This window comes from Cricetulus griseus, chromosome 2 (genome assembly GCF_003668045.3).
Source record: "Cricetulus griseus strain 17A/GY chromosome 2, alternate assembly CriGri-PICRH-1.0, whole genome shotgun sequence".
Lineage (NCBI taxonomy): Eukaryota > Metazoa > Chordata > Mammalia > Rodentia > Cricetidae > Cricetulus > Cricetulus griseus.
This window is the reverse complement of record NC_048595.1, coordinates 40,350,844-40,377,568: the sequence shown is the minus strand read 5'-3', so window position 1 is coordinate 40,377,568 and position 26,725 is coordinate 40,350,844. Positions and strand designations below refer to the sequence as shown.

Genomic DNA, 26,725 nt, shown 5'->3' with positions numbered 1-26,725 from the left:
TGCACTCTATGAGACCTCCATCCCCATCAGAAATATTAAGATTCCTTCAGGTTTCTCTTCTCATTTACAAAACAAGCGTCATACTTTTGTGGGGTTTATTCTGATAGGCTAGATGGCAGAGTCCTATGAAAAGAGACAGAAAGCCATTTCATCCCAGTTTGGATTTTTTCATTTTTCTAGGTAGGGTTTCTCTGTGTTGCCCTGGCTGTCCAGGCTCTGTAGGTAGACCAGGCTGGCCTCAAACTCAGAGATGTGCTTGCCTCTGCCTCTTTAGTGCTCTCCAACACTGCCCCAATGGATTTTATTTTCAGTCCAACACAGCTATTAGAGTTTTAGCAGTGGGATGACATCATTCAACTGATCCATAACATTATTTTAGCTGCTATGTGAAGACTGGATTATCTGGGGTTAAACATGGCCTACAATTTCAACTGTTTCTGGTTTGTCTGAAACACAAAAATATTGTGTCTTCTTTCACCAGAGCTACATAATCACTTGGTAAGAGTTGGCCTTTCATAGTCATGTAATGGTAGAAGTAGAGAATCCAATCAACTCTACAAAATTATCTTGACCTCAACATGCATACTATGGCACCTACATACATCCCCCCTTTCTCTCCTCCCTCCCCCTTACACACACACACACACACACACACACACACACACACACACACACACACACACAGAGGCACACAATGTATGTGATCTGCAGAGCAGAGGGCAGGGCCCAGAAGATACAAGCTGCTGAGGCACAGCCATGATGTCTCAAAGTTGAGGACCTAGAGCTGAACTAGACCAGAAGAGACAATGTTTAAGACACTCAGGAAGGTCCTTTCTAAAGGGAACCTCCTTTTCTATACCCCGATTGCTCTGACCTCCATGTGTACATACATGTAATACTCACAAATCTTACATGAGTGATAATGTTAACTGCCAGTGCCTGTCGTTCAGGGTTATAAAAAACAAACTTCAATAAAGTGAAAAATTGTGCAGGTAATTCTGAACTTTATAGAATTTCACTGGACCTAATGAACTTTATGTATCAGAAAACAGGTTGTAAAGTGCCTAGATTTTCTGGCTAAACAGCAAGGAAATAAGTACAGGACACATGGCAGGAAGCCTATGTAACCTTGTCCAGGAGCTAAGGAAACAGTGTACCATAGCAAACTTCACAGGAGCACAGGAAAGGCTTATCTGCCAGTTACATAAACTGCCTGTGCATGTGCACAGAACTGGCTTGGAGAAGCTGGGTGTTGGTGGGCATGCCTTTAATCCCAGCACTTGGGAGGCAGAAGTGGGCGGATCTCTGTGAGTTCCCGGGACCAGCCCTGTGTACAAGAGCTAGTTCCGTGAGTTCCAGTACAACCTCCAAAGCAATAGAGAAACCCTGTCTCAAAAAAAAAAAAAAAAAAAACCCAACAAAAACAAAAACAAGCAAACAAAAAAGAAAAATACAAAACAAAAAGGAAATGACTTGGAGACTGTACTAGTTTGAACAATGTCCCCATAGGCTCACATAATCCAGTACCTGGTCCCTTGCTGGCAGTACTGTCTGGGGACGCTCTTGTACTTCACAGGAACAGGTTTGAGATTTATAGCCATACCCCACTTCCAGTTCTTGCTCTTTGATGAAAGGTGGGATCTCTCAGCTTTCTGCTCCTGCTGCCATGACTTCACTACCATTACATAAATCTAGCCTATCCTTTGGAACAAGTGATCCTAAACAAATTCTACAGTAACAGAAAAGTAATTACTACAGAGACTGAAAATATTAGATTTATTCTTCTCTCTGCTAGATAATCACTTGGTTAGAGTTGGCCTTTCATAGTCATGTAATGGTAGAAGTAGAGAATCCAATCAGCTCTACAAAATTATCTTGACCTCAACATGCATACTATGGCACCTACACCTGCCCCATCTTTCTCTCCTCCCTCCCCCTTCCTCACCACACACAAACAGGCACACAATGTATGTGAACTGTAGAGCAGAGGGCATTAGATTAAGGGATTAGAGTCTTTGTTATTAAATTCAGAGCCTACACAGTAACTGATGCCCTCTGAACCTCTTGCCTTCACTTTCCAATTGCTGGGGTCACAGGCATGTGCTACCACCCTAAACATTTGGGCTTCTGACAAACAGTGAAAATCCACTTTTGACACTGGTCTGGCAAATATCATGTGGGTCAATCAGGGATTAGTACATGCAATGACTATTTTAAATATATATGTATATAAATATTACTTAAATTCAAGTAGGTAAATTTAAAAGCCAACAACTCCCCCTGTGTTCATAAATTTCAAAACTAAAGGTTAAAAATTAGTTTGCACTCATTACTTAAGATACATTTGCATTCAGGTCAAAATAAATGACTAAGAAATGATTGCTACTGCTATAAATGGTAGTTGATACCCATTATCCCAGTATTAAGGAAACCAAGACAGGAGGATTGCCACAAATCTACATGGACTACACAGTTTGTACTAGGCCAGCCTGGGTCTCAAAGAAGAGCAGATTGTACTTATTGCTTTCTTTCATAGGAAACCAGATTGTTGTGGTTGTTGGTACTGAGGTTGAACTAAGGCCCTCTAGTAAGGTAGGGAGGTGCTCTAGCACTGAGCTTCACACCCTAGCATAAGTACTATCAGGTGAATCTAAGAAACTCACCTTCTTTACTTCTTACCACTCAGTCAAGACCACAGGTCGAGCTGGTTAACCAAGCCTTTTTTAAAATGCTTCTTTCTGGGTAGGAGAGATGGCTCAGCCCTGCTGCTCTCCCAGAGGACTCAATTCCCAGCCCCACATGGAGGCTCAAACCTGTCTGTAACTCCATTTCCAAGGGATCTGACACCATCTTCTGGCCTCCACAGGCACCAGGAAGACAGTGTTAAACAGACATGCAGGCAAAATAACCATACACATAATTTCTAAAAATGCTTTCCCCCTAACAAAAGAACATTTATGTAAGGAAACTTAATACCCTAAGTTCTGTGAAATAATACAGATACACAACATGGGGATGGGGGTAATTCTTCCAATATCTATTTAAGAGATTCCTTGTAAGAATGTAAACAAACTGAGATACCATCTTACTCCTGTCAGAATGGCTAAAATCAAAAATACCAATGACAGTTTATGCTGGAGAGGATGCGGAGAAAGAGGAACACTCCTCCACTGCTGGTGGGAGTGCCAACTTGTACAGCCACTTTGGAAATCAGTATGGCGACTCCTCAAGAAAATGGGAATGAGTCTACCACAAGATCCAGCAATTCCACTCCTAGGCATATACCCAAAAGAAGCACATTCATATAACAAGGACATCTGTTCAACCATGTTCATAGCAGCATTATTTGTAATAGCCAGAAACTGGAAGCAGCCTAGATGCCCCTCATCTGAAGAATGGATAGAAAAAATGTGGTACATTTACACAATGGAGTACTACTCAGCAGAAAAAAACAATGGAATCTTGAAATTTGTAGGAAAATGGATGGAACTCGAAGAAACTATTCTGAGCAAGGCAACCCAATCACAAAAAGACAAAGATGATATATTACTAAAAAAAAAAAAAAAATGGTGCCAGGTACCACAAGAGTAACAGAACTGTGCTGTTTCCTGGGATTTTGTTTTTTATTTATTTATTTTTTTTTTAATGGAGTGTGCTGGATGTCTCTACAATTTTGTTCAAATGACTGCAGAACCTGGAAAAGCTGTTGCTGTTATTGATGCATAACATACTGCCATTATTGGTCTTTTTATATAAATATAAATATATATATACATATATAATTTGAATTTTTGGAAACTAGCTGTGCTGTCGTCAACTTTGAAAAAAGTATCCCAGTTTACCGTGTTCAGTTGGCACTGTACAAAAATTAAAAGCCATATTGGTCTAGAAATGTTGAACTTAATTTTTTCCATTTGCACAGGGGTAACACACTGTATTAAATATGTAAGGTCTTAAAAAAAGGGGGGGGTGGATTTTGAGAGTCCATCCTATGAGAAGGGATGCTCTCTTGGCCTGGACACATGGGGAAGAGCCTAGGCCTGGCCCAGGATGATGTGGTAGACTTTGGGGAGCCCCTTTTGAGGGCCTTACCCTACCTGGGGAGTAGAGGGGGGATGGCTAGGGGCAGGTGGGATGCTGAGGAGGAGGGGGGGAGAAGGAAAAGGGATTGACATGTGAAGCAAGCTTGTTCCTAATTTGAACTAATAAAAGAATAAAATAAAAATAGTTCATTGTAAAAAAAAAGAATGTAAACAAACTTAAAAAGCTGAAACATTTCTTTACCCATTTCTAAACAGGTTACACCTACTTAGTTTAGGAAGCTTTAGCAATCTCCAGTTTCTAAGCATGGTAGTAAATACAAAGTAAGAGAATTATTTCCCTAAGCCTTAAATTGATCTATAAAGACAATGATTTGGAATGAAGTCTGAATCTTCATGACTAAAGGATGACCCTAAGCTGACTTGCCTCTTTTGCCTGACATACACATATTGAAAAAACACTTTTTTTTTTTTGGTAAAAATAGACTTTAAAAAATACATACATACATACATAAACTTTAAAGTACTAAGACTTATGTGTGAATATTTTTTAAGGATTAGCTACTCCAGGAAACATGTAACCAGCTCTTAACTTTAAGCCCTTCATGGCTATATTATAATTTTAACCATTTACTAGACTCAAATTGATGGTTCTTAACATGGTATATGCAGAATATTACAGGAAATACCCAAGAGTACTTAGTTCTCTACTGGCCCCTGAGGCAGAAGTGTTTTGTTTTTAAACCAAACACTGCAACATGAAAGACACCTGGGAAAAGTTCATTTACTAATTTTGAGAACCTAGGACTATAATATTTGATGACACAATTAAGAATTATCACTGAAAATATAGCACAACTTCAGCTGTTTCCTCCAAATTTACTTTATAATTGGGTGGATATAAATTAATAAACAGAAATGAAGATATATGTAACAATTTAACAGAACCTGATAATCTAATTTCAGTATTTTCCAAGTTCATCATTAAGTCATACCATCATGGAGTTCGTTGGGAAATAAAGCAACACATGAATGCTTCAGCTGGATGTCGATTAACTATTTATGACATAATTTCTTCTATAATGCAATTAGGAAGAACCTTCAAGAAACTTTTGATGTAAAAAAGTGTTAGATACTCAACACAATATAAAAGAATCATTTCTGATTTGTTAGGTGGAGAACTCTTTTGCTCATCATTTTTAACTACAATATCACCTTTAGAACAGAAGGAGAAATAAACACATGCTAAGTGGATAAAACATTACATCTTTACTAAACCATCTCTACCTCTAACACTTCAGAAGTTTAGAGACTTGGAGTATTCTTACATTAATTGCAAGAAAAGGGAAAGAAGTTCCTTTGAGATCACAACTATGAAATCATATGGTTATACAAGTCCTGCTGCATTGGTATGTGAAACATGAAACACATTTACCTTTCTTGTCAGTCACCTAGCAAGACTTAACAGACACCTTTCCAAGAAACAGACTAGATGTGTTTCTGTAACTCCATAACCTCAGCACTACAGTAACAAGAGATGCAGCATCCTTTTGCTATGGTTCCAGACAGTGGGGAAAGAGGTCACAGGAAACAGAATCAAAACTGTTACAGCTGAAAAACTACTTGTTAAGTTTCACCATGGTGCCACCTTCATTTTTACATAAGTGTGGTGGCACAGTTCAAAGCTCAATAAATCAGAAATATTAATATTTAAATTTCAACTTGACTTTCAATTATCACCATATTAACAACCAAAACAATAAGATAAGACACACAAGGAAGGGGATATCAAATCCATTTTGCTAGCGTTGGTTTCCTGACACATCAACTCATTTTTAATAGAAAAGGGATAGTGCATCTCAGTTTGCTTACAAGCTAGGAGAATTCTGCATTTCCTAACTGCAAACAGAATATAGCACTTACAACAGGTTATAAATAAACTGGTTTTCAAGCATAGAGCCAGCCCCAACGATAATAATACACTATTTAAAAAGACCTAAGGCAATGAATTCCATTTCCAATGGAAAAAAAGAACTGTGCAAACAAGCTTACAACTACTTTTTTTTTGTGCCAGTGTTATAAAATGTAGCTTTTAATAAAACCTTGACCCAAATGCCAGTAACTTTTCAGAAAAGAATTTGGGTGGAAGGGAGAAGAAACTTATTTCATTTAGGAAAAATAACTATCTTTTTCCTAATCTTCAACACACACAATTTAAACATGTACAGTTGCTGTAACACTTTACACAATTCCTATGTACTGGAGCAAGAACAAGGTCTAATAACAATTATATTTTAAACACTGGGTCAAGGCTTTACATAAAAATACCATCCATCCTACTTTCCCCTAAGTTTCTAAAATATCACGTACTTTCCTCAACATCTGCAGCCATCCAGGAATTTTTAGGAAACTTTTGTGCATGATCTTAATTCCTAATCCCTGGCTCTTTGGGCTCAGTGACAAAAGATCAAAACCACCCAAAATGATGGTTCACTTGAAGTCAGACGAGAGACCCTGGCTCAATTAGTCTCATAGGATGAAAGCAGTGCTGCATCAACTGGCTCCATGCAGGAGGGGCACGTGAAGGATCTCATCAACCAGTCATCTATACAGTCCAGGTGATAGATGTGCATGCACGGCAGAAATCGAATTGGGTCCCCGTAAACAAAGTCCATCATACAGATCACACACCTGTAGAGACAAGAAATGAAAATTTTCACCTAAGTGGCCTATCCCAGAATATTCTTTACAAAGACAGTGTTAACCCAAATGCACACACATACATACAAGCAAAATACACACCTAAGATAAATCTTTTTAAAAAGTTCTGTTAACTCAAAGCATACAAATTGAAATTTTCCTAATATATGCTGATCAATAGTCTTTTATTTTCATCTCTTGTTAACTTATAAGCCTTGAAAACAACTAATTGAGCAAAGAGAAACAGACTACATTAAGGATCAAACTCATGCTGTGCCTGAAAGTAGTTACATTTATTAAAGGAGACATCTGTGATGCTTCAGGTAGGAAATCAGATCAACTGTTTCTTTGCACTGAGTTTTCAGAGTAAACAGGAGTAATATTCATTAACAGCATGTAAAAACTGAATGGCTAGACCTGGAGTGGCAGTGCACTTTTACAATTCCAGTTCTCTAGAGACAGAAGCAGGAGGATTTTTGTGAGTTTGGCCAACCAGAGCTATATAGTGAAAGACTGTCTCAAAACCAAAGCAAAAGCCAGGCGGTGGTGGCGCACACCTTTAATCCCAGCACTCGGGAGGCAGAGGCAGGCAAATCTCTGTGAGTTCAAGGCCAGCCTCGTCTACAGAAGAAAAACAAAAACAAAAAACAAAAACAAAAAAAAAACAAAAAACCCAAACAAAAAGCAAAAATAGAATGACTAATTCCAGTCTACTCCCATTGATGTTATAAACTGTCTTAACACTGCACTTGTTCACTGCACTTTTCTATAGGTTTAAGAAAAAAACCAATTTTACAGAGTTCAAAGCTAGTATTCTAGGCAAACTTTGTACCAGTATTAATCAAACAGTGCTAAAGCTGAAACAAACATTAACATAGTAAATTAGATGATCTGTGTTGGTAAGGTATTTCTCAAAATAGCTGTCCCTGTTAAATCTTAAGACAATAAAATTCCTCATCAGGCTTGAAAAAATTACTTTCAGAAGTTATGAAAGAAATCACTAAAAAAGTTTTTAATGGTTGAGGTTAATGACAAACTGTTTCTCTATGGGATTCTGTGTTTGAATACTTGAATCCCAGCTATGATAGTGTTTGGTAAGTAAAACCTTTACACAGTCCAGTTAAGGACAGGCCTTGAAGGCCATACAGCCTAGCCATCTATGCTGGTTAGTTTTTTGAGAGACCCACAACTGAGAAACTGGCCTATAGGCATGTAGTCTACCGAGGCATTTTCTTTATTAATGATTAATGTGGAAGGGTCTGGACTATTTCGAGCAGTGCCACTCTTGGCAGATGTTACTGGGAGGTATAGAAAAGCAAGTTGAGCAAGCCATGTTGGGAGTAAGCCAGTAAGCATCATTTCTCCATGGTCTCTGCTTCAGTTTTTGTCTTAGCTTCCCTGGATGATGGATAGTAACCTGCAAGCCAAATAACTCCCCCTTTCCCCTCCAGGTTGCTTTGGTCAGTGTTTTACACTACAGCAGAAAGTTACTAAAACACTGTTGTTCCATTCTAGTTCTCAGTTTGTCTATTGGCACAATGTGAGCAGCCACCTCATAGTCCCACCAACATGGACAAGAGCAAGTCCTGTTGTCATGCCTTTCCCAGTATGAGACTGGGTTCCCTGAAATCACAAGTGAGAATAAAATAAAGCCTTCCTCCCTTAAATTGCATGTCAGTATTTCTGAATCACAATTTATTCAACTATACACCTCTATTGTTGGACATTTATGAAGTTTGTATTTTTACCCCTCAATAAAACTACAGTAAACATTTTGTGCCTAAAGTTCTAGTATGTATTTGGCATGGGGTGGGGAGTATAAATACTGAGGACATTTAATTAGCTCAGAGTTTAAAAGGTTTAACTCATTTTTTTAAACAAAAGTTTAACTCCTTAGACAACTGCTAAATTGCTCTCATAAAATAAACCAGAAATGTCACATTTATATAGGTAAATGGTTTTAACTGTCATCTAAATGGGCATGCAGCAACTATATTCGTCAGAATGTAAGACTTCTTTATTGCTACATTGGGTTTTCCAGTTGCTACACTTAACTTGGGTTTTCCAGTATAGAATTTCATAAGCTTCCTAAATAAACAAAAAGCCAAATTCAAAAAGCTAAAGTTTATGGTTGGAAATACAGCTTAGTGTTCAATCTCCAGTATCATCAAAACACTACACGCACAAATCTCTATAACACATAAAATTATTACTTACTCTCGGATCTTTTTTTCTGATCCATCTCTTCCAGGGTCATAAACTCCTTTAGGCAGATGCTGTATAAGGCCTATTCTTTGAGCTATTCTAATTTGTTCCTCTTCAGTCAGCTGAGTTGCTAGCCGAGTCTGGCTAGGTGTTGGATGATAGACGGGAACGGGAACTTGTTCCTAAATATGAAAAGTGCAGGAAAAAAAATTAAAAGCCATTTTCTGGGGTGTATTAAATTACTTAGCCAGAGAAGTTAAAATAGGCCCTGTGATAAGTGGGAGACTGGATAATCATGCAGCAGGCTTTGTATCTTACTGACTTTGTCATATAGACACTCTTGTCTATGATCAAAAATACGAGTGACCCTTTACATTATAACTGAGAATGTGAGCATCTTCATCTTAGACACACTACTTTAAAGTTTTATACTTAGTAAGCATATTTCAATGCAGACAAGTCCCATTATGATGCTTATTAACTACATACAACATTGACCAAGTTATTTAACATTTGTACCTTATAGAAGGTCACTATAAAAGTAGGAATTTTAAGTGTTGTCCTTACCACTGTACACAAGAAAGCTTAAATTATGTAACAGCCAGGATTACAACTCTGCTACTCTATGACTGCAGAACAGCATTTAAAAAAAAAAATACTAGAGCCAGATGTGGTTTCCCAACAGAGATTGAAGAATCAAGGCCAGCCAGGGCTACATTGGGCCAGCCTGAGCAATACAGTGAGACTCAAAAAATTGGAGAAAAAAATCACTGGATTATAGGGCTGTCTATATTTGCTCCTGTTTCTTTTATCTTTTTAGTTTAAGTCAAGGTCTCTCTATGCAGACCAGGGCAGCCTCCAACTTTACCTGCCTCTTTTGGGATTAAAGGCAAACTTTACCCTGGACAGGCTCTGCTCCTTTGTACAGAACAGTCTTTGATAGGATGGAACAAAGAAAGTCTACTAAAAATGTAACCAACCCCAGTGTTTCATTTCAGTTTATTGTATCAAACATTTCCTGGAATCTGTAAGCCCATTGTTAAATACCTAATTAAAGCTTGAGTTCAAGCCACAACACTTGAGTCTTTTGGTTTTGTTTTAGAAGTATATTTTTAGGAATGACTGATTATTGTACTCACTTCTGTCACCTCCTCTTACCTCAAAATATAAACCTTAAATGTTTACCAATTAATCATTTTCTATATACAAGGAAACAGCACAAAAAAGATAATGAAAGTTTGTGAAAAATTGCTAATTAATAGAAAAACTGGCCTTCAAAGGTACAAAGCGTCAGTAGGAATAGTTTTCCAAAACATACTTGAAGACTAGCTATTTCTGAATGGAAAGGCCCTTGTATTTCCACAAGATGGCTGTAACCATCTCTAAGAATACAAAGATAGTTACTTTGCGTTTTGGACTAACAGTAATTAATCTGTGCCCTAGGCATATAATTCCAACTCAAATCTGCCCGATTTGGGTGGGGGAGAGGGGGCGCCTCGGAGGAGCATGCCTTTAATCCCAGCACTTTTGAGAGAGAGACTGGGAGATCTGTGACAGTACCAGGACAGCCAAAAAGCAAAACAAAATAAAAAATTAAAGGTACTCTATATTAAAAGTACTCTATATCATGTAATGTCAGAAAATTTGCAATCAGCATTTCTTCTCCAAGTGACAATACTTGGCTTGTTGCTTTAGATTTAACTTGGGTCCAAAACCAACTGTATTTCTGTTTCTTCTAAAACCTTTCCAAGCTGTCTATCTCTGGGTTAATGACAGAGAAGTACAATGGGGGGGGGAAAAAAAAGAAATGCATTTCATAGAATTTCAGACCTGGCCCTTTTGGCATATTAATACCTCTGAACTCCAGGGTTCCACACAGCAAATTAGAAGACCTTTTTTTTTTTTTAAAAAAAAAAAATGTCATTCATACTGGCAAGTGGTGTGGTACATACACACAATCGTAGCACAGGTGAAGTAGAGGCAAGATTGTTTCCAGCCTGATTTATATACCAAGTTCTAGGTTAGCCAGAGACACATAGTGCAAATCTCAAAGTATCTAGGCCACTCTATGATGACCTCATTTAGTCAAAGGTAGCTAGTTTATTCTGATTCTTCCAACTTCCTCCTTTCCCTTTATTCTGGTTTTTTCCTTTACTTATATTTCTGAACTTTGTGTTTGAGGTCAGAGAAATTTGGAGAGTTCATTCTCTCCTTCCACTATGTGGGCCCAGGGGATTGAACTCAGGTCCTCACATTTGGAAAACCTATTACTTGCTGAGCCATCTCAAGCCCTCTTTTTGAAACAGGGTCTTGATATGTAAGCCCATGCCCGCCTCTTTTTTTTTTTTTTTTTTAGCTTCCCAAGCACTGTATTATAGAGTCTTATCCAACCATCACTGATAGGAAACAAATTTGATCTGCAAATCCAAATTTTGAGATAATATGGAAGTCATAACTGGAGAAGCAAATATATTTCAAAATAGTATTTTCCTTAATGCTTTGTTTGGTTTCTCCCATGAATCTCCATCAGGGTGGTGGTGAAAAGTATTTGCCCTAAAGGGATAATTTTAAATTAAAAAGTTCCTCCAGAGAACTGCAGTATTGTACAAAATACAATTTAAAATGAACAGAAGACAGAAAATATGGTGATTAAATATACTCACGGAAAGGGAAATGATAGGGTTAGATACCCACACCCTCAAAAAAAAAAAAAAAAAAAAAGGCAAGTTCTGTACATGTTAAATCAAACTACATTTCCAGCTCCTTGTAAAGTATCTATATAGATGCTTAACATAAACCAAGAAAGAAACAAATGCCAGGCAGCACACCTTTAATCCCCGCACTCAGGAGGCAGAGTTCAAGGCTGGTCTGGTCTACAGAGTGAGTTCCAGGACAGGCTACAAAGCTACACAGAGAAACCCTGTCTTGAACACCTCCCCTGACCCTAATTTGAGCATTTGGAAGGCAGAGGCAGAAGAATCTATGCATTTGATGCCAGCCTGATCAACATAGTGTGTTCTACGACAGCCAGGGCCACATAGAGAGACCCTGCCCCTCCACCCCACAAAAGAGAAAATGTAAAATATGTCTGCACTATAAAGATGGATTTAATTCCAGCATGGTAGAACATACCTGTAACCCCAGCAATTCAGGTGGAGGCAGAAGTTCAAGGGCATCCTTGACTACCCAGCAAATTTGAGGACAGCTTATGAGACCTTCTCTCAAAAATTGTTTTATTGAAGTAAGAGAATATGAAACAATTTCCAAAACTAAAACAATGCAATGGGGATATGCCTAAATAATACCAAGGCTGGAAATAGTACAAGTCTGGCTTGTGGTGAAGGAAAAATAAAGTCACTACTAAAGAATGCAGCTTGTCACCAACAGCTGTATATTTTCAGCCAGTAGGAAATGAAAGCTCACTCTTGATTTTTCTCCTTACACGATGCTGCTGGCACCTCCTCCTCTCCAGCTGCAGTCTTACTGGGAATGTTTTCTCTAAATTTTACCACACTTATATTTAAGTCCATAAAAAGCAAGATTTGAATAGTTGGTCTCAGTGTATGTGTTAGCTCAAATGATTCATTAATTTTGACCATAAAAGGGTGAGGGAGAACCCCAATAAAGCAAGATTACATTTATATGTAGTTCTCAAATGGCAAAGAGAAAACAAAAGCCTGCATGTCATCTATGATAGGGAAATATCACTTTATATTTAATGGTATAAGCCAGAGTGTCCTTCATGTTTGAAAGAGCACTTCAATCAGGAGGCGGGCTGGTATTTTTTGTTTAAGGCAGGTTCCTATGTAGCCTAGACCTGTTCAGTAGCCAAGGACGAAATTGTGATACTCCTGCCTTCTATATCTTGAGTTGCTGAGATGAGTCAGTGCTACATCTGTAAGATTAAGAAGAGTGTCCAACACATTCTCACAACTCAACCTTCACTTAGGTTAAGCAAACAAGAACCAGCTGAACCATAACCTCAGCCCCATTTTATTAAATTATATAATTTGATATATATAATTTATATAAATTTAATATATATAATTTATATAAATTATATAAATATATAATTCTGTAGACAGAATTATACCATTATATGTCCTTTTGCCTGGTGTAGTGGCTCATGCCTTCCTTTCCAGTACCAGAAGCTTGAAGCAGAATTGAGTTCAAGGCCTCCCTGAGCATAGTCAATTTCATGCTAACTTGGGCTACAGCATGAGATACTGTCTCAAAGGGAAAAACAAAAACCAATTTTTGTGGTACGCCTTTCACTCAGAATCCTTTCAAAAGCTCACCTACACTCCAACATGTATTAGAACTGCATTTTTTTTTTTTTGCTATTCTATCCTCTTGATATACCACAATTTGCATAATCATTTGTGTTATTTTGGTTATATTTGATTTAGATGATGTCATTAAAAATCACACTATTATGAAAATACACTTACAAGACTTTGGACACACAGGAGCAAAACTCTCCATAAGCTTTTGAAGAACTGCCAATTCCAAAACCACTTTACAAGAGGAATGAATAAGTGATAGTCCCAATTTTCTCATCATCACCAGAACTTGTCATCTTATTTTAACCACTCTAGTAGGTATGAAATGGTAGCTAATTGTGAACAGTGCTACTCTTTTAGTTTGCTGCTCTTTTAAAAAATTAGGTCCATCTTTTTTATAGGCCAAATACTGTCTAGAGAAATGACTTAGATTTTGTCTATGAATCTTTTCACCTATTCTTTGTAGTATGTTGCAGATTTGTTTGTGTTATGTCTCAGAGACTGCCAACGCAGTCCGACCTTGGTTCGGAGGGCGGAGTTCACATTCAGGGGGAGGACCATAGAGTTTTCTGGCCTACACAGAGCAAGCTAGAGGGACATACAGGAGGAATAAGGACAAGGAAGATGAGCCAGCTTTTCAATTCGGGAAAGTGAAGAGAGCAGGTAATGGGTTTCTCCATTACTCCGTGGATCTCTCAGGTTTATTCCCTAATATTAAGCTCCTAAGTTTTATTTTTTAATAAGTCTCAATAGTGGCACATGTTTCTTTTGCTGAAGGTGCCAAGGATCTTGCCCAGGGCTTTGAACATGCCAGACAAGTGCTCTCCCACTGAGAGCTATACCTCCAGCTGCCAAGGCACAAGTTTTTAATTTTGATGAGACAAACATATTTTCTGATCACTTGAGCTTTTGGCATCAGAGCTAAGCAAGTTTTGTCTAACCCAAGGCCATGAGGATACACTGTTTTCTGAGTTATATTGTTTGGTTTTAGCTTGGTTTTGTTTTTCTGTAGCCCAGTCTGTATGAACTCGCATTAACAAACCCCACCCCCACCACCAATATTGCATGAGTGTAGCTCTTACATTTAGGTGTATCGAGCATTAATTTTTGTATGATAGACAAAAGGACAGTTTCACTTTTTATGTTGACATGTGGATATACTACTACCTGTTGGAAGAATGGTTATCTTTTGGGCGTGGGGACACATGCTAACATGGAAGGGAGACTTCTTACCAGGCCTCACCCCTTGACAAAGAATTATTGGCAACTAGTGACAGCTGATAAGGATCTCTTCAACAAGGATAAGCCCCTAATTGGTTATCCAACTCCAAATGGTCATCCATGAAATATATATTTCCATATATATATATATTTCCATATATATGTATTTCTATATATATTTCCATATATATATATATATGGAAAAATCAGAAAGCATATATATGAAGACTCTGAGGGTTGTATTTATATATCTGTATTTATATATGGAATATATGTAACAAAAAGAAAGAGGCCATGAACTTGAGATGGAGCAGGGAGACATGGAAGGGGCTGGATGATTTTAATTAAAATTATATTTAAGTTTACTAAAGTGATAGCATTTCCTAGAACCTCAGTGAAATATTTTAGATTAAGGTTTAAAGAAAGCAGGAATCTTGTATACTCACTTAAAACCTGAGTTTCTTGAGGTCACCTAAAATTAGCCCAACTAGCTAGATTTTTTTAAACTCTATTCAGATATGCTGATCTTCCTACACAGGTGGTTCCTATTTGCTAATACACATCAATAATGCATCGGCTTTTAATGCTGAGACTGTACTACCTAGTATACTGTGGTTATTTTTCTGCTACACAATTCAGTTTTACCATATGTCAGTTTCTGTAAGTCCTGAAGTGACAAATTGGGTTTTGTCTTGCTTTCAGATTTTTTTCTCGGGGGCATAAGGCTCAGTGGTAAACTCCAAATAGTAAGTTCTAGAATAGCCTGGGTTAGTGAGATCCTATGTCAAACAATGCAAAACTCTTTAGAAAATACAAGAGCAGTTCCATGTGACCTAGGGTTAGTCAAAACTTTGGATTCCAAAAGTTCAAATGAAATAAGTTAGTCATGGCTAAAATTAAAAACAAAAACAATTTTCAGAGGCATATTGTTCAGTCAGTAGTAGAGTTCTTATCTAACACACTGAAAGGTCAGGGTCTGGAATCCAGCCCCCCTCCTGTCAAAATCACCTCATCCTATTCTCAGGTAAAACTAAAGTCACTGGCATAATTAATTTTAGAACTCAAAACATGAAGCTGTTTACAGCAATGACATCTGCCCATTCGCCACATATTTTAAGGATTTTTGGGTTTTGGTTTTGATTGAGACAGCCTATTGTGTAGTCCACAGAGTAGTCATAGGCTGGCTGAGGTTGGCCTCTCATGACTATTTCACTTATCCAGTGCTAGATTACAGATGCATATAACAACCTGGTGGTTATTTTCATATAGAAACTGCCTGCATGCTTTTTTTTTGGGGGGGGGGTTTCAGACAGGGTTTCTTTATGTAGCTTTGGTGCCTACCAGGCACTCGCGCTCTGTAGACCAGGCTGGCCTCGGAACTCAGAGAGAGATCCACCTGCTCTGCCTCCAAAGTGCTGGGATTAAAGGTGTCAACCTGCCGAGAGCCTTTCTTAAACAACTACCTGAGTTTGAGCTCTAGAACACACATGGTGGAAAGAGAATCCCTGCCAAGTTATCCTGACCTCCACATGAGTACTGTGACATGTGTCACTTCCTCGTTTTTTTAATAAGTAAATGTAAAAAAGAATTTAAAAAAATCCAGTCATAGCTGGGTAGTGGTGGAGTACATCTTTAATCCCAGCACTCAGGAGACAGAGGCAGGTGGTTGTCTGATCTGAGTTCAGAGACCAGTCTGGTCTACAGAGTTCCAGGACAACCAGAAATGTTACAGAGAGAAATCCTGTCTCAAAAACAAACAAACAAACAAAAAAAAACAACAAAAAACAAACAAAAAAACCCAACAAAAAACAAAAACAAAAAACCCCAAATCCAGTCATTACCAAGAAAATATATTAACAGTTTTAACAGTTAAAAATTCAAATGTTTTAACAGTACAATAATGGCAGCTTAGCAGTAAAGTGCTTGCCTGGCATTCACAAAGTCCTAGGATTCAATCCCAGCTACCACAAAACAACCAACAAATATTGGCCATATTTAGAAATATGTTAAGAGCAGGAAAAGAATTATCTTTATGTTCTAACACTTAATATAATCTCTCAGGTTTTCCTTTTTCTTAGTATTACATGGAAAACAATTACTATTGTTTTTATTAGCAAAATATAACATCTCAAATGCCTACAAATTATATATACATATCATTTATTTTTTATTTAAGTATGCATGGTTGAGTGGTCAAACATGCTTAGGATCTGTGATGCTGGAGATGGAGCCCAGAGGTTTGTGCTAGGTAAGCAGTCAAGACTGTGCCATATCCTAACTGTACATGATTCTACACCTCCCAACTGATAAATTCTACACCACCAACTGATAAATTCTTTCAACTGTAAACTTACCTAACCAGGTTACGTAAATTGTTTTTATTAACTTTTATAGTAAGGTTGCATGTAAGATTTCATAGGAAGCCTCATGGCAAATTCATGCATGATTCACTACACTATCATATAGTTATCCAGACTACATATGGCTTAGTGGCTAAGAACACTTGTTGCTCTTGCAAAAGATCCAAGTTCCATTCCCAGCATCCACATGGTGGCTCAAACACCTGTATCCCCAATTTCAGGGATCAAACAAGCATGCATGTGATATACACCTGCGCATGTAGGCAATACATTCATACACATAAAAATGATTTTTAAAAATTTAAACAATTTAGTACTGATAATTTCATAGTAGTCTTATATTAGTCTGAACTAAAATGTCAGCTAATTCCTTGAAAGTAAGGGATTCCTCACTTCCCCTTTCTCCTTGGTGTCTCAAACATACTGAAAGAGGATACAGATGGGCTCAGTGGGTAAGAAAGCATGTTTGATCCCTAAGACCCACATGGGAGAGAATCAACTCCTGCAAGTTTTTTGACATGCATTAGTAACCCACATGAAATAATAAATTTGATGATTTTTTTAATATTCAGAAATTTAAAGAATTTCTACTGAATGTTCTCTTCATTTCACACTTTCAGAATCTTTAGTTACTTTACTATATGCTTTCTAGTTAACTAACAAGGTAATTACTTACCTGGCTCCTGAGACCATACTAGTTATTTAATTAAAAGACATACAGCTCAGCATTTAAGAGCACACACATACTGCTCAGAAGAGTTAGGTTCACAACAGACTAACTCCAGCTGTAAGTGACCTCATCTTTTCTAGACTCCAGGGGCATGAACTAACTCTCTCTCTCTCTCTCTCTCTCTCTCTCTCCCTCCCTCTCTCTCACACACACAAAACATTAATACAGAATAGAAACCTATCATCTTTAACCCTGTATGTGAAAGCAATACTCAGAAACAGTTGAAAAAAAAAAGTATCATTTCTTCCTGAGGGCTCATGTGTGTGCATGCATGTGCATTTGTGTGTATGTGGTTGCACACAGTAGCTGTAGTTGGAAAGGGATAGGCAGATAGCTCTTTGAATTTAAGAGCAGCCGGTCCTATATGGTTAAGTTCCAGGTCACCCAGGCCCACAAAGTGAGACCCTGTTTTTGATTATATCTGTGAGTACCCTCCAATTAACTATCCCCATTTCTGTAATTCACCCTGGCTAAAAATAGAGAAAATAAAACAAAAAGTAACTAAGGAAAAAGAAAGCAAAGCAATGACATGGTTATTTGGGGGGGGGGGTTGGAGAAAAAATTCACAGTAGCCATTTGTAATTTTTTTCATTTAGAAATAAAGCCCTGAAAAACAGACTCATGCTGGGCATGACAGTATATGCCTATAATCCTAGCATTTGGGAAGTAGAGGTAGGATGACTGAGTTGGAGATCATCCCCTGTTACATTTCAAGTTCAAGTCCAGCCTGTGCTCCTTGAGACTTTGTCACAAACATGCACACAAACAAAAATCTGGGCATGTTCTCAAATGCCTTTAACCTCAGCACTGGGAGGCAGAGGCAAGTAAGCCTTTTACTTGCCTGGTCTACAAAGTGAGTTCCAGGACAGCCAAGGCTACATGGCTATACATTATATATCTGTCCTATATCAAGTATTTTCTTTTATGAAATTTTGAGATCTAAAACCAAGTTTTATCTAAAAAGGAAAATCAAGTTCAGATTTTTTATACCAAGCAACTCATTGCCCCATCTTCTCATATTACTCTATAATTAGCTCTAGAATTAAATGGTTGACACAGACTGTCCTACTCTTAAAGGAACAGGCATCCTTAATAACATTTGATTTAACGACTCAGTTCAAAGTCAAACACAATCAACAAAAATTTCAACAACTGTCAGTCACAAATAAAAGCCAGGGGTCTATAAGATGGATTGCAAGAAATGACACTTGGGGCCAAACATGAAAGCCTAAAGACCTGAGTTTGATCTTTGAATCTCTATAAAAGTGGAAAGACACTTGCAAAGTTACCCTGATGATAATCATACCTATGTCCAAATGTACTCGTGCTCATGCATACACGAACCCCCAAACAAAACTGAACCAGAAGGCAAAACTGTTCAGTCTAGTTGAACTACAAGTTGTATAAGAGAAAATACAGGGCTATAAAGGGCTGGAAAGGCATAGAGTACTTGGAAATCAGTGTGAATTAGTCACATAGAACCACTAAGGATTAATCCACAAAGGATCTGATCTGGGGCCAGGTGGAAAGGAGAGGGTAGAGAAGACATCAACTAAGCTATGTTGCAGGAATTAATGAGAATCTCAATTAAGTTGATTACAATACAGGAGAAAAAGTCACACTTCTATGCTAGTCAGTCAAATGGTCACTGGGTGTCCATTTGACTTGTTTTTCCAACAAGGTCTGATGTCATACAGGTTGGCCTTGAATGTCTGCCTCCACCTCCTGCATGTCTACAGTATTTACAGTGCTGTGTACACCAATGAGAAAATTTGGAAAGTTTGCTTATCATTCTCATTTGAGGAAGTTGATCTGGAAAGCCAAAAATTATGAAATTACTAACAGCTAAGCTAGGTATGGTAGCACACACCTTCTCTGGACTGCTATCTGCTAGTTTCAGACAAGCAAGGGCAACTTAAGCAAAATCTATTTTATGTATGTGAACCATACACATGCAGAAAACCACAGAGACCAATGTGGATGGTGGCAACGGAATTTGGGTCTTGCAGGAGCAGCAAGTGCTTTTAACTGCTGAGTCATCTCTCCAGTCTGATAGAGAAGTTACTTTTAAAAGTACACAGGACAGACTTGGGACTTTAAAAAAAAAAAAAAAAAAAAAAAAAAAGTTGTTTGTGCCTGTGTTTGTGTACCAAATGCATGCAGGAACCCATGGAGGACAGAAGAGGGCACTGGATCCCCTGAAACTGTAGTTATGGCAATTGTGACCTATTGTGGCACAAAATTGTGCTAGGAACAAAATTCAGGTCCTCTGCGTAAAAGGCTTTTACTTTAACACTGGACCATCTCTCCAAATCATCTAGACTAGACCTTCTAAGAACAAATTTGTACTTGAAGGAAAGCCTTATTCAGGGCTGTGGGTTCAGCTCACCTCATGAGAGCTTGGTTTTGGATCACCAATACCCACCCCCAAATATAAGCTGACAGGGCAAAGTGAGGCATATTACATTTGTAATCTCAGTACTGGGAAGGCAGGGATAGGTGGATCCTTGGAGCTCTTTGGCCAGCAAAATTCAGCCAAATTGATGAGGTTCAGATTCAGAGAGAGACCCTATCTTACAAACAAAAGACCCTGTTATAAAAAAACCAAAAACAAAAAAAACCCTGAATAGTGAGGATCTCTGGCCTCCATGTATAATCACACATGCAAATGACCATATACATAACAAAGAGAAGCCTTATTCTATCATAATTTACAATATCCAAAATATAAATTTTACATGTAAGCACTAGAGCCAGAATCTGAAAACAAGTCCATATGAGTCTAAAACTAAAGGAAAGATGGTAAAGTGCTTGCTGTAAGCAGGGTGACTTGACTTTGGTCTTCCAAAGCTGACTTTAGTAGAGCTGGGTAGCTGGATGGTAGATGGATCTGTGGGTCTCCCCAGACAACCAACCTTGCACCAAGCCAATGAGACCCTATCTTAAAAAAATCCAGGTGACAGCATATGGGCAATGGTAGCTAAGGTTGTTATCCAGCCTCCATATATACATGGACACGCACAACCATACTCCCAAAAGAAAACCTTAGCTAGCTATACTTGAGGCAAGCAGGAATGCAGGAATTAGGGCTAGCTTAAGCCATGGTATCACTACCTTTGAATATAGTACAGAAGATGACTGGTAAATCTAGACATGATGACTCCCACTTGGAATCCTAGCACCTGGGAGGGTGAGGCAAGACTGTCTGAAGTTCAAGGCTAGCCTGGACTACACATTGAGACCCTGTCTCCCAAAACAATCCATTTCAAATTAAAGATATTTCTGACAAAAAATACAGTAAGAAGAAAACATCCTTAGGGCCGGGCGTTGGTGGTGCTTGCCTTTAATCCCAGCCCTCGGGAGGCAGAAGCAGGCAGATCTCTGTGAATTCGAGACCACCCTGGTCTACAAGAGCTAGTTCCAGGACAGTCTTCAAAGCCACAGAGAAACCCTGTCTGGGAAAAAACAAAACAAAACAAAAAAACAACAAAAAAAGAAAACATCCTTAGGTTGAAGATGTATTTAGTGTTATCTTCCCTACCAACACCACAGCTTAGTAATACAATACAGTTCAAAAGTATCAGTTCTTTAATTCCTGTGATTCCCTGGCTGAAGGAGAGCTGAAGGCTGCTGTCTAGCATCACAGAAAAGCAACAAAGTAGGCTGTGTTGATGCAAGACTGTAATCCCAACACTTGGGAAGCTACTGAAGTTCAGCCAAGACTGTAGTTTATTCTGAGTGTTGGAATACATATAAGCAAACAAAACCAAAAATATAAATATAAAATAAGTATAAAATATCTCACTAGTCTAGGAAAACTTGTATGGACTATCATGTGTTACTTTTACACCATGAAAACTGTAGGATGAACCAACACAAGTCAGGACAATCTATAAATACTGTAAATTGAGACATAAGCTCCTTAACAGGGCCATCCTCAAATTAACACACTAATACTTTATGGATAGAGATTTCAAGCATTCTTCCATAAAATGTATACTTTGTGGCAGGCAATAGATATGTAGGACAAAAATGTGAAATTATTAATTGTTTTAAATCAATTATTGGCATTTGGCTTTTTAGATTTGTTTATTTTTTCCCTGAAAACAAGAACGTCAGGCAGCCTAGACCGTCATCCAGAGATTACAGGTGTGTTACCACGTGATCATCCTTGACTATACAGTCACTTGGAAGCCAGCCTGGGCTACAAGTGACCCTGCCTTTTAAAAAGCTTCAGGATAGCCGGGCATTGGTGGTGCACACCTTTAATCCCAGCACTCGGGAGGCAGAGGCAGAGGCAGGCGGATCTCTGTGAGTTGGAGGCCAGCCTGGTCTGCAGAATGAGTGCCAGGATAGGCTCCAAAGCCACAGAGAAACCCTGTCTCGAAGAAAAGAAAAAGAAAAAGAAAAACAAAAACAAAACTAAAAAAGTTTCAGGAATGTAACACAGTGTTTGCCCAGCATGTGTGAGACCCTGTGTTTGATCTCCAGTACAGTTCCTCACCCAAAATTTTCCCCACCATCAAAAACAAAAAACTTGAAGGAGGTAAGGGAATCAGTCATGCATTCATGGTGAAACCTAGGGAGTAATCCAGTCAGAGAACAAACAGGACAAAGGTCTGAGACCTAGACTATCTTAAGAACAGTTGGGAGGCCATGGGGAGAGCTGGAATAGGATTTAGGGATTTTAGGAATTTTAGGAATTTTTCTAACATTAAACATGGATCCATTAAGGAGCTTAGAAGAGTACCATGGTCCCATTACTGTAGCTGCTATGTTGAGAACATGGTAGAGAAAAGGGTGAAACCAGGACCAGATAGGAGGTTAGTAAAGAAACCAGAACCTGGTATGGTGCTCACATCTGTAATCTCAAAACAGTCTCAGAAGAGGAGATCCTGTCTCAAAAGACAAGAGAAAGAAACAACAAAAAGACTGAGAAACAAACACCCAAGAAACAAGTTAAGGACTCCAAGCAAATGCTGGTCATAATGGTGCAGTTTATTTTGAGCTATGTTTCCTTTGTTTGGTGAACATATAAAACCCAGGGCCCCACATACTAAGCATGCACTCTACCACTAAGCTACATATTCAACCCAGGGCCTAAATAAAGTCTGCCAGTTATTGTTAGGTCCAGAAATAGCTGGACCTTTGCTTTACAGAGCTCTTGGAATCTCTGCATACTGTATAACATAAATAAATAAATACAAGAACTATGTTTTAAGTACTAGTCACAGGGGAAAGGGAATACAAACACACGCTACTTTAATTTTATAAAAATCAGACACTTTCTATTTAAAGTTCTTTTTTGAGACAAGGTCTTACTATTTATCCCTGGCTGGCCTGAACTTGCTATGTCAACCAGGCTGGCCTGGAACTCAAGATCCAATACTTCTGCCCTGCTTCCCTACTCCTGGGATTAAAAGTACATGCCACCATGCCCAGCCTGAGTCTATTCTTTAAAGAAAGCAAGTCAACACTACTGTGGCTATTATATTAATTATATACTATTTCTTTTAGCTTCCAAGTCATGTAGAAACAAATATTAGCAATACAGTATAGACTTCAAGGAGGCATTATTATTTCTACAGCTTTCTTTTAAAAATTCTTGAGATAAGATTTCATTCTATAGCCCAGACCAGCACAGACATCACTATGTAGAGCTGTCAGCAAACAATCCTCCCGCCCCAGCCTTCCTTCCAAGCATTAGGATGACAGGCATGAGCGACCATGCCAGACTAAAATTCTCTTTTTATGTTCTGATACTAACTTTGCATATCAGTATCCGGGTCGCTCATTCATTTCAGGAAAAGGCAACCACAATACAATTTCCACTGTCAAAAATAACACATTCCAAAAAATACTGGAAATACCAAAACCCATCATGATCTACCTAGTCCCTCTAGAAAGGACAAAAATATAGTTTCTATAAACTCTAACAGAGAAAACAAGTCAGGTATTCAATTTTCCTAGAAAGAGGCTATGAAGCATAGATTTTGGGAGGAAAAAGTTTGCTCATGACACCTAAATTAATACATTTGAGTAGCTATCGTAGAGGGGGAAACAGTAAGCTATAGATACCTGAGAGAAAGGCCTAGTGGTGTATAGGCCTCTAATTCTAGCAACTCTGGAGGCGGAGACAGTAGGACAGAAAGTTGAGGGCCTGTCTGGTGACTTCATGAAACAGTTTTGTTTTGTTTTTTAAAGGGTGGTGGTGGTGGTGGTGGTGGTACTGGAATTATAGCTCTGTTGTAGTGTTTTGCTAGCATGTACAAGGCTCTCAGTTCAATTCCAGATCCCATTTAGTATTAAAGTCTGCTCTTGGAGCAATTTAAACAAGTTGGGAGAAATGGGGTACACTGCATTTTTATGTGACAGGAATTGCATGAAACAGTGAGAACAGAGCTTCTATTCTTCATTTATCTCAGTTATTGAGCATCTACTATGAGTCAGATGCTGGGGTAGAAAAGCACCTGGAAAATGTCCCAAATTCAGCTTATACAAGGGGAGGGGAACACATATTTCAAGGATGAGACACACAACTGCCTGAACAAAGATACTAAACTATTATAGGCAGGGTATTGCTTATATAAGTGTGGAAGGTTTGTGGGGGACACCTCCAGGAATTCAGGAAGGGAATGTCAGAACTTTAGATAGTGAGCTGAGTCCTTGAAGAGGATTAGATATTCACCTGGGCAACCTTGGGGCAAAGGCTCCTAGAAGCAAGATCACCTGGAGTGAAGACGAAATTGTCAGAATTGTCAACAGCCTGGTTTGGTAAGCTTGAAATGTAGAGGCTACAATGAAGACTGGACTAATGTGCATGGAAGACCCCTGAAGAGGGTCAGAAAATCAGCGTATGTGATCACATGATGGGAAACTGGTTTACACAGAATTGAGAAAGGAAAACACAAAACTAGATAATGATGTCACCACATAAAAAACAAAGGAGACTGCCAAGTTAGAAAACCCACCTCTCTCCAGGAAAATACTGAAGAATTGCATTCAAGCCCACCTGGGAGTTTACTCAGTTATCACTGAGAAAGACTCATTCAAGAGTCTTGATAAAGAGAAGGCCTTAAGTAACAGATGTCTGAAAGGTCTCTAAAGTTCAAGATAATCAAGGTTTTATTAAATCAACTTACTTAAAAGGTGTGTCACAGGGGTGGAGCAAAAACAGGAGGAGCTTAAAATTTACCACGTATGTATATATAAACAAGTAACTCTTTATGAAGCTGAGGCTAAAATTCCCACTTGGAATTCTACCTCCCCAAGTAGATGGTAAAAAGACATTCTCCCGAACCAATTAACAAAGATAGGGTGGGAGTAGGGAGGACTATAAACGAAAACACAATTATAAAGGGGGGGGGGTGACAACCTACCCACAACCCATAATCCTGTTGGCAGTCTGTTGAGGAAATCACACAACTCAAGACATAAAGGCAGGAAAACCATGTCATCCTTAACTCTACAAGCTAACTACCAGACACTAGCCAAGGGGATATGATCACATAGTTTGATTCCTGAACTCAAGGACAGAACACCGTCCCCAAACGGTGCCCAAGGGGAAGGCAAGAAGGATCCTTCTCTAGTCGGGGACTGGGCAGCAGACACCCTCAAGACCAGCCCCGAAGGGGTCAACGCCCCCCGAGGCCAGGCCGTGGAGGCCAAGGGCAGAGGGCCCGAGCCACCTCTCCTCTCACGCCAACACACACCCTCCCGTACCTGATATGGCGGCGGCGGCTCCTGATCTGGCTCCGTCCCCTCGCCAAAGCTAGCCCGGTCGGACTGAGACTCGTGAAGCAGGGAGATGTCATCCGAGGTCGGGGATTTGAGGCAGTTCCCCATCTTCCGGGGCTGAGGTGTGTGCGTGAGATCTGGGGGAGGAAGAAAGCTGTGACCCGGTCTCCCGCACACTCAGCGGTGAGCTCGCCCGGCGCCGCGGGGTCCAAGGCGGCAGGCCCGGGGCTCAGGAGGCGGCTCCCCCGCGCCCCGGCGCCGCCGAGGGGCCACTCATGCCAGCCCCCGGGGCAGGGGGCGCGAGGCTAGGCCGCGGGCTGCGCCGGGGTCGCGCCGGGAGCCTGAGGGGGGCGGGGGCGGGGAGACGGAGCGCTTCCCCCACCCCGCCCCCCGCGAGGCGGCGGCGGCCACGGGGCTGCTGGGCCTAATCCAGGTCAGGAGGGGGGGGCGCGGCCGTCCCGGCTGCCTCAGCTGCTGCCTCAGCGGCTGTTGCCCCTGCCGACGCTGGAGCCGCGGCCTGGGGCCTCATCCTACTCCGCCTTAGCGCGGCGGCGGCAGCCAGAACGAGGCCAGCCGGGCCTACGTCACGCCGCCGTGCGTGCTCTGGCCCCGCCTCGGGCTCCTTGCTCCCCGCCCCCTGCGTGGTGCTGAGTTTAAGGTGCTGACTGTGTGTCCGTCAGTCTCGGGCGCCCCTCTGTATCCCGGCTGCACCCTGCCGGCTCGCGGCGTGAGGCTGGTCCCTTACCTGCGCAGCGTCCTCAAAGACTGTTCACTCTGTCTGCGAGGTGATGTTTATATGCCCGCATGTGAATGGATTAGGCAGATAGCTGAGGTGTTTAAACAGCTTCTTCTTTATCCTTTCAGAATAAAGTCCACACTTAATGCCACGCCCTGTGTTTCCTATCTCTGTTCTACCCTCCCGGCATCACACAGCTAAGAGATTATCAGATTGTTTCATTTCTTTCCAGTCCCACCACCCCTCAATCTAACGTTTGCAGTCGATTGATTCTCAGTCTCCCTGCATTCATCATTGCCCCCCCCAACCCTTTGAATGGTTGAGGATTTTTGTTTTTTAATGCCATATAGTTGCACTTAAAATTTCTAGTAGCTTCTCAGTACTTCCCACAGAATAATCTTAAGAAATCTGGATCTCCACGGTACACACCTTTAATCCCAACACTCGGGATGCAGAGACAGGCAGATCTCTTGAGTTCAAGGCCATCCTAGTTTACAGAGTGAGCTCTAGAACAGCCAGAGCTACACAGACAAACCATGTCTTGAAAAAAAAAAAAAAGACACCCAACAGCAGGGCGTTGGTGGGGCACGCCTTTAATCCCAGCACTAGGGAGGCAGAGGCAGGTGGATCTATGTGAATTCAAGGCCAGACTAGTCTCCAGAGCGAGTGCCAGGATAAGCTCCAAAGCTACACAGAAACACCCAGTCTCCAAA

General features: G+C 39.8%; 1 protein-coding gene across 1 annotated transcript; it reads right to left on the bottom strand.

Moving 5' to 3' along the window:
- Window positions 1-4,903: 4,903 nt before the first annotated feature.
- On the bottom strand, window positions 4,904-25,841 carry Rnf11 (ring finger protein 11). The gene is made up of 3 exons (XM_027402457.2): window positions 25,262-25,841; window positions 8,958-9,127; window positions 4,904-6,731 (listed from the first exon to the last, which is right to left on the bottom strand). The coding sequence occupies exons 1-3, from the start codon at window positions 25,382-25,384 to the stop codon at window positions 6,560-6,562; spliced, it is 465 nt and encodes a 154-aa protein (XP_027258258.1). The 5' UTR covers window positions 25,385-25,841; the 3' UTR covers window positions 4,904-6,559.
- Between the last annotated feature and the right edge of the window lie 884 nt (window positions 25,842-26,725).